The 12,817-nt window shown below is 42.3% G+C and overlaps 1 protein-coding gene across 1 annotated transcript in view; it reads right to left on the reverse strand.

Moving 5' to 3' along the window:
* The window catches only part of CDH17 (cadherin 17), a 202,539-nt gene that overhangs the window by 100,805 nt on the left and 88,917 nt on the right, over window positions 1-12,817 (reverse strand). The window contains exons 7-10 of the mRNA XM_030216653.1: window positions 6,306-6,443; window positions 5,134-5,272; window positions 4,671-4,829; window positions 2,025-2,224 (exon numbers count right to left, since the gene is read on the reverse strand). Of these exons, the coding sequence (XP_030072513.1) occupies window positions 2,025-2,224; window positions 4,671-4,829; window positions 5,134-5,272; window positions 6,306-6,443 (636 nt within the window). The remainder of the gene's footprint in view (window positions 1-2,024; window positions 2,225-4,670; window positions 4,830-5,133; window positions 5,273-6,305; window positions 6,444-12,817) is intronic.

The following is a 12,817-nucleotide window of genomic DNA, read 5'->3' on the forward strand; positions in this document are numbered from 1 at the left end:
GGAGTGTGGGCCCAATGTCCTAGAAATCACTAGGGAATAATTTGAGAGCAGTAGGGACCCAGTTGGTGGAAGGGGGTGCTAGTGTAGAGCACAAGCAGCAAGTGTAGGTGGACCAGGTGGCTGCAGGATTAGCCCCAGGTGGGTGACTAGCAGTCTTATTTTTGAAAGAGAAGGGTGCCTATCTTTTGACATGAATCGGGAGATGGGCATCCTTCTCCCAGGGTAGCCCAAATCGGCATAATCGAAAGCCGATTTTGGGCATCCTCAACTGTTTTCCATCACGGGGATGATCAAAGTTCACAGGGGCGTGTCGGAAGCATAGCAAAGGCTGGACTGGGGAGTGACTAACACATGGGCATCCTCGACGAATAATGGAAAAAAGAAGGGCATCCCTGACGAGCACTTGGGTGACTTTACTTGGTCCATTTTTTCTTATGACCAAGCCTCAAAAAGGTGCCTGAACTGACCAGATGACCACCGGAGGGAATTGAGGATGACCTCCCCTTACTCCCCCAGTGGTCACCAACCCCTCCCACCCTCAAAAAAAGCTTTTTAAATGTTTTTCCAGCCTCTATGCCAGCCTCAGATGTCATACTCAGCTCCATGACAGCAGTATGCAGGTCCCTGGAGCACTTTTAGTTGGTGCAGTGCACTTCAGGCAGACGGACCCAGGGTCATCCCCCCCTACCTGTTACACTTGTGGTGGTAAATGTGTACCCACATCTAGGTGCACCCCTTCACCCCTTAGGACTATGGTAGTGGTGTACAGTTGTGGGGAGTGGGTTTTGGGGGGTTGGGGGGCTCAGCACACAAGGTAAGGGAGCTATGCACCTGGAAGCAATTTGTGAAGTCCACTGCAGTGCCCCCTAGGGTGCCCAGTTGGTGTCCTGGCATGTCAGGGGGACCAGTGCACTACGAATGCTGGCTCCTCCCGTGACCAAATTATTTGGATTTGGTCATTTCTGAGATGGGCGTCCTCGGTTTCCATTATCGCCGAAAATTGGGGACGACCATCTCTAAGGATGACCATCTCTAAGGTCGACCTAAATTTCACGATTTGGGCGTCCCCGACTATACTATCGAAACGAAAGATGGATGCCCATCTTGTTTCGATAATACGGGTTTCCCCACCCCTTCGCTGGGACATCCTGCAAGGACGTCCTCAGGAAAACCTGGGCACCCCTTTTGATTATGCCCCTCTGGGCGTTTCATCACAGCCATGTTTTAAGGGCTTTTCTAAATAGCAAAAGACTACTGAAAGATCTAAAAATACTGGGAGCTCAATCCAGAATTTTATTTTAATGAGGACTGGAAAATTTACTTAAATCTGACAAATTTTGAGGTCAGGAGATGTAAAAGTAAAGAATTCTGTGGTTTTATGGTGTTATCCTGACAAGGAAGAGTAAATAATGACAGCATACGTTCAGGAGCGAGACCATGTAAAGTTTTAAAGATGATCAAGCTTTAAAATATATCCTAGCTCTAATGGGAAGCCAGTGGGCCCTCACCAAGAGGGAAGATGCCCTATCATACCTCTTAGCAGAATAGATCAAACGAACTGCTACATTTTGCATAGTTTGCAGCCTGTTAATTGCGTGCATCGAATAAGAAGTACATTACAATAGTCTAGCAGGCTTAAAATCAAGGCCTGAACAACCAACCTAAGCTGTAGGGATTCAAAGCAATGTCTAATCCTTTATATCCTTCTCAGACTAAAAAATTCTTTTTAGTTAGTTGTGCTACATGTTTCTCAAAAGAGAAACCAGTATCCAGAGCTACACCCAAAATATTTAACTCTGACTAGATTAGAAAATAAATATTGTTTATAGTAATCGTATGACACTTTGAGGCAGTCCTATTTTTCCGGCTCCCCATGCTATGATTTCAGGTTCTGCATTTAATATGGACAAAGCAAATTGACATCTACCAGAATGCCAAGAGCTGGAAGTTGAAAAACTAGTAGTGCTTTAATGGACAGAATTTAGTTGCGGACAAAATTCATCTTTGAGCTATGCAGTTCCTACCTTAGTAATATTGATTGGATGAGGTTGAGTGGAATTCTCATAAACATTTTGTGGTTGAGGAGACTGCCAAATGTTGTCCTTCACAGTGATATACACCCTAGCATTGTTGCTGAATGCATTCTCGGACATGCCTTCTAAGTCCTTTACTGTGACCAACAGTTCATACGTATCCATCTTTGTAGGATCCAGATTTTGAAAGCCTGAGAAACAAACAGAAGATTCATTTAAAAAGAGCAGAAATGTCACAGTCATTGCTGTTGGTTGTTATCTCTGTACGTGCACTGCCACTTGACCTAAGTCAGCCCAGATTTGCCCCACTACTCTTGGGGGAAGCAAAACGTCAAGATCACGCAGTAGGTGCAATGGGGTAAAACCAGGACTTTCTCAGCCTAACAAGGAAGATCAGGTTAAGGAGAAAATTTGAGCAAATTTCTTATTCATTTAAATATCAAATTCCATTAGTACATAAGTACATAAGTACATAAGTAGTGCCATACTGGGAAAGACCAAAGGTCCATCTAGCCCAGCATCCTGTCACCGACAGTGGCCAATCCAGGTCAAGGGCACCTGGCACGCTCCCCAAACGTGTAATATGGATTTTTACAATGTGTATCCTATTAAATTATTGCCATCCCCACCGTGTTCAGAGTTAGTATGCACATTGCACAGTTTACTTCTTTAGCTTAAAATCATCCTAATGCACTGATAAACATGGATGTGTCAGGGAAGAGAAATGCCTTCTCATTGGCAGTGTTTAATTTAGTTCTACTTCAACATGAGATTGATAGTCAAACGCTATAGAAATAATCTTCAATCATTTAGAAAGATTAAAACAAATAATAGCAACAACAACAATAGCATTATGACAGGAAACCCTAGGGATTTTATGGACAGATTTTAAAAAAGAGGTTTTCTCATGCTAGAGGGAGGGGGTCCCACATATTTTACAATAGATGCTTGATATCTTGAAGTAATTCACAAACTTCTTAATTAGGAAAACTAAATAGAGGTAAGAGAAAAGAGGCTGCTATGTTTTTCAAAAGAAGCTGCCACACTTTTCACACTTCTCACATACCACTAACAGGATTATTTTCAAAAAAGAAGGGCACCCATCTTTCGACACAAATCAGGAGATGGGCGTCCTCCCAGGGCGCCCAAATCGGCATAATAGAAAGTTGGTTTTGGGCGTCCTCAACTGCTTTCCGTCACGGGGACGACCAAAGTTCACAGGGGCGTGTCGGAAGCGATTTTACTTGGTCCAATTTTTCTTATGACCAAGCCTCAAAATGGTGCCCGAACTGATCAGATGACCACCGGAGGGAATCGGGGATGACCTCCCGTTACTCCCCCAGTGGTCACTAACCCCATCCCACACTAAAAAAAATTTTAAATATTTTTTCCAGCCTCTATGCCAGCCTCAAATATCATACTCAGCTCCATGACAGCAGTATGCAGGTCCCAGGAGTAGTTTTAGTGGGTGAAGTGCACTTCAGGCAGGCGGATCCAGGCCCATCCCCCCTACCAGTTACACTTGTGGTGGTAAATGTGAGCCCTCCAAAACCCACTACAAACCCACTGTACCCACATCTAGGTGCCCCCCTTCATCCCTAAGGGCTATGTTAGTGGTGTACAGTTGTGCGGAGTGGAGTTTGGTGGGGGGGGGGGGGGCACAGCACATAAGGTAATGAAGCTATGCACCTGGGAGCTTTTTCTGAAGTCCACTGCAGTGCTCCCTAGGGTGTCCGGTTGGTGTCCTGGCATGTCAGGGGGACCAGTGCATTACGAATGCTGGCTCCTCCCATGACCAAATGGCTTGGATTTGGTCGTTTATGAGATGAGTGTCCACGGTTTCCATTATCGCCGAAAATCGGGGACGACCATCTCTAAGGATAACCATCTCTAAGGTCACCCTAAATATTGAGATTTGGGTGTCCTCGACCATATTATCGAAACGAAAGATGGACGCCCATCTTGTTTCGATAATATGGGTTTCCCCGCCCCTTTGCGAGGACGTCTTCAGGAAAACTTGGGCGCCCCGTTCGATTATGCCCCTCCACGTCTTTCTTTTTTCGAGCATGGGTACAGGTCAAGGCTGGAGGATGGAGAGTGGGCATTCCTGTGCTAATCAGTTAGCACAACTACATTACCACACGGTAACTAATTAGTGCAGGATTAGCGCATGAACCCTTACCACCTACAAAATAGGTGTCAGTAAGGGCTCATGAACTAAGGGCCCTGTTTACTAAGCCACGTTATAGGTGCATTAACATTTTTAACATGCGTGAACCATGTATGCACATTAACTGTGTACGCACCTAAATTATTCATATAGGCACCTACACGGTTAGCGCGCACTAATTGTAGGTGCATTAAAAATGCTAACGTGCCTTAGTAAACATGGCTCTAATTCTTGTTAATGACCATTCACTAATGGAAACATTAGCACATGACCATTAATTCAAAAAATGGAAAATCAGCCATTTTATTGTTGTGGTAAAAATGATCTTAGTGCATGGGAAAAAAACAGGTAAGGATGTGCTAAGGTCACTGTTTACCACAGCTTAGTAAAAGGATCCCTTTAATTCCTAGATTTGCTTGGTTGAAAAGAAAAGCATTTCTGTTTGTATCTAATTGTTTTTCACTTACCATCATGATTGATTGAGATTGCTCCTGTTTTATTATTAATCGAAAAGAGCAATTTTTTGTAGGGGTCAGGAATCTGCTGCAAAATACTGTAGGATAACTTTGCATTGGGAGTTGAAGGGTCATCGAGATCAGTTGCATAAACATATAAAAATGGCTTTCCTGTTAAAAAAAAATGGAAACAAGAAAGAGATGAGACAACATTATATGGCAATGATAAGAATATGAATTCCAGTGGTCCTGGATTTTGAGAGATGGTAAAAAGTTCTTCAGCTGTCTGAAATCATGAAAATACAGCAGTAACCTACCAATATCAGTAAGCCTGAGATGCCTTGATTACTCTTTTTCAGAAGCATTTTATAATTTTATAACACCATCTAGCAATGGAATCATATTAATGTTATTTTCAAATTCTTCAAGAAATTGTGTTTTATTATATATGAAAGACTATTAGCAGGGCCATTACCAGGAAAGTAATTTTGTCGCACTGATCCAAAATATTCAGACTGATTAAACACCGGTACATTGTCATTGATGTCTTCAACAATGATATTGATTGAATACGGGCCCTCCATAGTGTCTCCTCGTCCATTAATAGCACTTATCTAGTTGTGTAAAAAGTAAAAGAAAAAAACAGTAAGAAAAGTATTACATTTTAAGCCCATGTATCCAACAAGTTTCAATCAACGAGTAACATTATCTAAGATCAATACTTCATGTAGAGGCCTGGTGCCAACATTATTCTGTTCATATCAACATACCTGAGTATAGCTATCATGTAAATCATTCACAGATTCAGTTATATGTGATCCCTTGGCAAACAATGTTAACAGGAAATGACATTTCATATGGTCCAGTGTGCACAGGCTGCTTTCATTTTCTATGGGTATGGTCATTAGACAGGACTGATTTTAGCATTTATTAGTAATCTCTTAAAGCAGTTATAATTCATGCATTATAGCAGAGATCCCTAAGAAATAATTGCACATAGTTCCCCATCATTTCCATTCAGTTCTATTAGCCAAAGGAGAACCATGTAGCATCCAAAGTCAGCATTAATCAAGGGTGGTAAAATCTGGGCAAAGCATGTCATAACATGGGAGTTTCCCACACACCAAACCCAGATTTTAGGCGGTCTTTTTTAAAGCATTTTCTTTGCTCTCTCTTTTTTTTTTGCAGGTGATGTGCTAATGTTGCTATTAGCATGTGGGTACCTGCAAAACGTTAACACAGGAACACTTACCACCTACTATTTAGGAGGCACTTACCCCCCCTGTCTACTAAGCCACGCTAGCAGCTGCCGTGTGCTAATGCCGACACAGTCCATTCACTTTGAATGGCTTGTCGGCTTTGCCGCATGGCAGCCGCTAGCATAGCTAGTAAACAGGGGGTAAGTGCTCCTGCATTAACCTAGTGTTAACCAGTTAACATGCAATAATCCTAACATGGTAATTCTACACCCATGACACGCTCCCTAGAAAACATATTTTAAAAAACTACCTAACAAGCAGGTTAACATGCACAAGCAAGCAAAAGACTTTAATGTGTTTTGTGGTAGTCAGTTTTCCCACCACTAATCATGTGTTAGGGCTTAATGTCCTTTAGTAAAAGGGCCCCCAAATAATCTAAAATTTTTACCTGCAGTCTATACAGTGCTTTTTTTTCTCTGTCAAGGGTTCCAACTAGCTTCAACCATCCATCAGATGCAATTTCAAAGATGCCATTCACTTCACCAGACAATCTGAAATCCGTAGACGATGGATTACTGGGGACAAACTGGAAGAGAGTATACAACTAGGTTTAATTTTTTTTTTTTTTTTGAATGCACAGTTTTCCATATACCAGCCTTGCCATCATCATCTTCATTTAAGGACATGCATTCATAAGAAATGGTTTATGATTTATTTACTTATATGCTGGCTTTTCCAAGGCATCGCACATATTTTACACACCTAATTGGTATATAAAACACAGTCATGAACACAAAATATTAATTATACATACAACAATACAAACAAAAATATAAAAACATAAGATCAAGAAAACAGGTTATAATTATATAAAATCAGGCAATACACAAGGACCCTCCGATAGCTGTGCTTTACAGATAACAACTGCTAATTCAAATCAAAGAAACCCCATATGCCATCCTAAACAAGTAGCCCTTCAATAACTTCTTAAAAGAGTAAGTACCAGAAAACACTCTAATCTCCAGTGGCAGCGGGTTCCATTCCTTCAATCCTCCAATGGAAAACATGTATCTTATGGTTTCTGCAAAATGGAGACACTGGAGAGGGGGAACAGTAAGCAGATATGTCCCCGCCCACTGCAAAGATCTTGTAGTCACAAAAATGTGCAACACATTTGTCAAATAATGCACTGAAGCATAAGATGACACTTGATGAATCAACAACATCTTAACATTTATTCTTGAAGCAACAGGAGGCCAATGCACTTTATTAAGATGTGAAGAAATATGCTCAAACCTCAAACGGCCTGAAAGGAGATGAGCAACAGAGTTTTGGTCAATCTGTAAAGACTTCATGCAATTAACAGATAAACCCATGAAGATGGAGTTCCAATGGTCTAAGCCATTAAAGACCTTGGCGTGCAACACCAACTACAGCAGGACATGCTTATCCACTCCTACCCCAGCTGAGAAAATATCCAAGCACCCCTCTGACTACATGTGCAACTTTCTTTAAATTTGTCCCCTTATTTTCTAACTCCTGTTACTCTATCTTATCTATGTATATGTTCCATCTTTGCTTACACCCTATGCTGTCTATTAAAATGTTTTATTCTGTATTGTGTTGACATTGTAATGTAGCATACTATACCATACCTTATATTGCTATTTGAATATTTTTACTGCTGTAATTGTCTATTGCCTATGTTTGACTTATTCTTACGGTACACTGCCTTGCGCGAGTTTCCTCAAAAAGGCAGTAAATAAATCCTAATAAGTACAATTAAATAAATAAAATCTTCAGTAGACAGAAATCGTTTTAATTTGTTCAAAATCCTCAACTTAAAATAAGAGGTTCTAATAACAGCCTGTATCTGAGACTTGTCAGGCCATAATCCAACAAAACGCCTAAGCTCCACACCTGAGAAGAGATCTTAGTCGGACAACCAGAAAGCAAAACTTCTAAAGAAACATCTGGCGCAAAACTTGAGTAATCAGAAAGATCTCCGTTTTTGAGACATTCAAAACGAGTTTATTCATCTTCATCCAAACCAAAATGCTAGCAAAAACAGTCTGTAAAAGTGTAATAGAAGTAGAAACAGTACTGTCAACAGAAATATAAGTTGAACGTCATCAGCCTAACAACCTATATACGGTATAGACTAACTTTTCATACCGTGTTGTTTTATGTTGTTTTAAACCTGAAATGTTGTTTTTAAACCTGAAATGACCCCATGTCATCAATAGTGTGCACTATTTATCAAGAGGTGCACTGCTGAAGAATAATGTGCTTGTATCGGAAGGCACACTTTTGAGAAATAAGATGCATTATTATATTGCCCCAATATGAAAGAAAAATGTTTAAATGAATAAACAAAAAAAAATCCCTTAAATGACATAAGAAACTAAACAAAACCAACATTTTTTACCTAAACACCCTTATCTTCATTATCATCGAACTGAACTAATGTACTGATAATTCACAACTTTTTCAAGCATCTGTTTTCAAAGATCTACTTTATAACACTTTCATTCCACGTTTAGGTATACGGACATAACAATTAATATTCTACATATAGGTAGACCTGCCTAGGTCATTGTACCCTATATGGAGCTCATTTTCAAAAGAGAAAATCATCCAAAAACTGGCATAAATCTGCATTTGGACATTTTTCTCACAAAAATGTCCAAATTGGTATTTTCAAAACCAGTTTTTAGGCGTTTTTCTATGAAGTCCATCAGAAGTGCGTTCAAATCACAAGGGGGCATGTCAGGGGTGTGTTAAGTATGGGATCTGGGCATTCCTAACACTTGGACGTTTTTCAGCCATAATGGAACAAAACAAAACCATCTCTTCACCACCCTTAACTCCCTCCTCAAAGTGCCCCCCGCTCCCACTCCCCCTTCACTCTCTCCTCAATCACTGGCTGACTACTTCCGCGACAAGGTACAAAAGATCAACCTTGAGTTCACTACCAAGCCACCACCTCCTCTTCACCCTTTAACCCTCTCCCACAACCAACCAACCCAGGCCTCTTTCTCCTCCTTTCCTGAGATCACCGAGGATGAAACCTCCCGCCTTCTTTCCTCCTCGAAATGTACCACCTGTTCCTCCGATCCCATCCCCACCAACCTACTTAACACCATCTCCCATACTGTCACCCCCTCCATCTGTCGCATCCTTAACCTTTCTCTCTCCACTGCAACTGTCCCTGACACCTTCAAGCATGCCGTAGTCACACCTCTCCTAAAAAAAACCATCACTTGACCCTACCTGCCCCTCCAACTACCGCCCCATCTCTCTCCTACCCTTCCTCTCCAAAATACTTGAGCGCGCCGTTCACAGCCGCTGCCTTGATTTTCTCTCCTCTCATGCCATCCTCGATCCACTTCAATCCGGTTTTCGCCCTCTACACTCGACAGAAATAGCACTCTCTAAAGTCTGCAACGACCTGCTCCTTGCCAAATCCAGAGGCCACTATTCCATCCTCATCCTCCTCGATCTATCCGCCGCGTTTGACACTGTCAATCATGATTTACTTCTTGCCACACTGTCCTCTTTTGGGTTCCAAGGCTCTGTCCTCTCCTGGTTCTCCTCTTATCTCTCCCACCGCACCTTCAGAGTACACTCTCATGGATCTTCCTCCACTCCCATCCCACTATCTGTTGGAGTTCCCCAGGGATCTGTCCTTGGACCCCTTCTCTTCTCAATCTACACCTCTTCCCTAGGCTCACTGATCTCATCTCATGGTTTTCAGTATCATCTTTATGCTGATGACACCCAGCTATATCTCTCCACACCAGACATCACCGCAGAGACCCAGGCCAAGGTATCGGCCTGCTTATCCAACATTGCTGCCTGGATGTCCAACCGCCACCTGAAGCTGAACTTGTCCAAAACCGAGCTCCTCGTCTTTCCACCTAAACCCACTTCTCCTCTTCCTCCACTCTCTATCTCAGTTGATAACACCCTCATCCTCCCTGTCCCATCTGCCCGCAACCTCGGAGTCATCTTTGACTCCTCCCTCTCCTTCTCTGCGCATATCCAACAGACTGCCAAGACGTCAGACGCCGAACTGGATTCAACCAATCAGCACTGCAGCGTTACTTCCTTGAAGCACATGGCCACGGAGGAAGACGAAATATGGAGATTGCGGGTCGGACCTCGGCTGGCGGGGGTTGGGGCCCCCCGCCAGCAAAAGTAAGCAGCGGGGGAGGGTTGACGGCGGGGAGGGGGGCCAGGGCGAAATCTGCGGGGGCCCAGGCCCCTGTGGCCCCACGCAGATACACCCCTGGTTTTAGTGTCATAGAGAAGTCAGTTTAAAAAATTTCTCAAGCGCTGTGGGTCCAAAGTCAAACAGACCCCATGGTACCCAAAGTGTATCAATAAGGCATACAGTCTATTTGATCTGACTCACTGTCAGAGAAAAGTCATTAAAAAATCTTTCATCTTTCAGTGATTGCAAATCGTTATTATCCATCTCATAATAATAAGAGAAAACAAAAGTATAAGAAATCAAACACCTACCTAACTATACCTAAACAATCACCTCATTGCTATACCAAATCTACCCCCAGATTACCCCTTGGAACCATAGGCCTGGTGAATGCCTGATAAGCTACTAAGAAATCCTCAGTGATCCATGATGTCATCCATGAACTGCATCTAGACATTTTAGGAATAAGTGAAACCTGGTTAGATGAAAGTGGAGGTTTACAACTGACTGAACTATGCCCAACAGGCTTCAACATCCTACATCTACCAAGACTAGGGTTACCATATTTGCTATGACAAAAAAGAGGGCACACAATATAATTCAGCCACCCCTGCCCCATCACACCCCTTTCCCACCCCCATCACACCCCGCCCCACTACACCATACCCCTGCACCACAGTGAGGGGCATAATCGAACGAAATTTACTTCAAGAAGAAAGAACACTTTTTGGTGGTCAGAAATTACAGAAATTGCTGATTTTTCCAGAACGTCTAGACAAGGATGTAGCAAGGGTGGTTTTTTTGTTTTTTTTACAAATGAAAATTAGGTCACAAATACCTGGCAAGATCCCCAAAAAGCACAAAACATTTTATACTGCTTATCCCAGAAAGAGTGGATTTTCCCCAATTTAATAATGGTCTATGGACTTTTCCTTTAAAAAGCCGTCCAAACCTTTTTTAAATTCTGCTAAGCTTACCGCCTTTACCACATTCTGTGGCAATGAATTCCAAGCTTAATTACACGTTGAGTTAAGAAAAAGTTTCTCCGATTCGTTTTAAATTTACTACTTTGTAGATTCATTGCATGCCCTCTAGTCCTAGTATTTTTGGAAAGCGTAAACAGACGCTTCACGTCTACCTGTTCAACTCCACTCATTATTTTATAGACCTGTATCATATCTCCCCTCAGCCACCTTTTCTCCAAGCTGAAGAGCCCTAGCCACTTTAGTCTTTCCTCATAGGGAAGTCGTCCCATCTCCTTTATCATTTCCGTCGCCACTCTCTTCACCTTTTCTAATTCCACTATATCTTTTTTGAGATGCAGTGACCAAAATTGAACACAATATTCGAGGTGCGGTCACACCATGGAGCGATACAAAGGCATTATAACATCCTCATTTTTGTTTTCCATTCCTTTCCTAATAATACCTAACATTCTATTTGCTTTCTTAGCCGCAGCAGCACACTGAGCAGAAGGTTTCAACATATCATCAACAACAACAACTAGATCCCTTTCTTGGTCTGTCACTCCTAACGTGGAACCTTGCATGATGTAGCTATAATTCGGATTCCTCTTTTCCACATGCATCACTGTGCACTTGCTCACATTAAACGTCATCTGCCATTTAGATGCCCAGTCTCCCAGTCTCGTAAGGTCCTCTTGTAATTTTTCACAATCCTCCCGCTATTTAACGACTTTGAATAACTTTGTGTCATCAGCAAATTTAATTACCTCACTAGTTACTCCCATCTCTAGGTCATTTATAAATATGTTAAAAAGCAGCAGTCTCAGCACAGACCCCTGGGGAACCCCACTAGCTACCCTTCTCCATTGATTTCCCTTCACTAAATCCATGTTGACTTTGTCTCATTAATCCATGCTTTTGAATATGCTCTGTAATTTTGTTCTTTATAATAGTCTCTACCATTTTGCCCGGCACCGACGTCAGACTCACCGGTCTATAATTTCCCGGATCTCCTCTGGAACCTTTTTAAAAAATCAGCGTTACATTGGCCACCCTCCAATCTTCCAGTACCATGCTCAATTTTAAGGATAAATTACATATTACTAACAATAGCTCCGCAAGTTCATTTTTCAGTTCTAACAGTACTCTGGGATGAATACCATTCGGTCCAGGAGATTTGCTACTCTTCAATTTGTAGAACTGCCCCATTACATTCTCCAGGTTTCTCTGACTCATCAGCTTTGAATACCATTTCTGGCACCGGTATCTCTCCCAAATCTTCCTCGGTGAAGACCTAAGCAAAGAATTCATTTAATCTCTCCACTACGGCTTTGTCTTCCCTGATCACCCCTTTTACCCCTTGGTCATCTAGTAGTCCAACCAATTCTTTTGCCTGCTTCCTGCTTTTAATATACCTAAAAAAAATTTTACTATCCAGCTTATAATCGAACGAGAAAAACGCCCAAGTTCCGACCTAAATCGGGAGATGGGCGTTTTTCTCACAAAAACAAATAAAGCGGTATAATCGAAAGCCGAACTTTGGACGCTTTCAACTGCACTCCGTCGCGGATGCGGACAAAGTTGACGGGGGCATGTCGGAGGCGTGGTGAAGGCGGAACTGGGGCGTGGTTATCACCCGAACAGAGATGGGCGCCTTTCGCCGATAATGGATGCGTTTGTAGCTAGAATTTAGGGCACTTTTCCTGGACCCTGTTTTTTCACGAATAAGGCCCCAAAAAGTGCCCTAAATGACCAGATGACCCCCAGAGGGAGTCGGGG

Source organism: Microcaecilia unicolor, chromosome 1 (assembly GCF_901765095.1).
Source record: "Microcaecilia unicolor chromosome 1, aMicUni1.1, whole genome shotgun sequence".
NCBI classification, from domain to species: domain Eukaryota; kingdom Metazoa; phylum Chordata; class Amphibia; order Gymnophiona; family Siphonopidae; genus Microcaecilia; species Microcaecilia unicolor.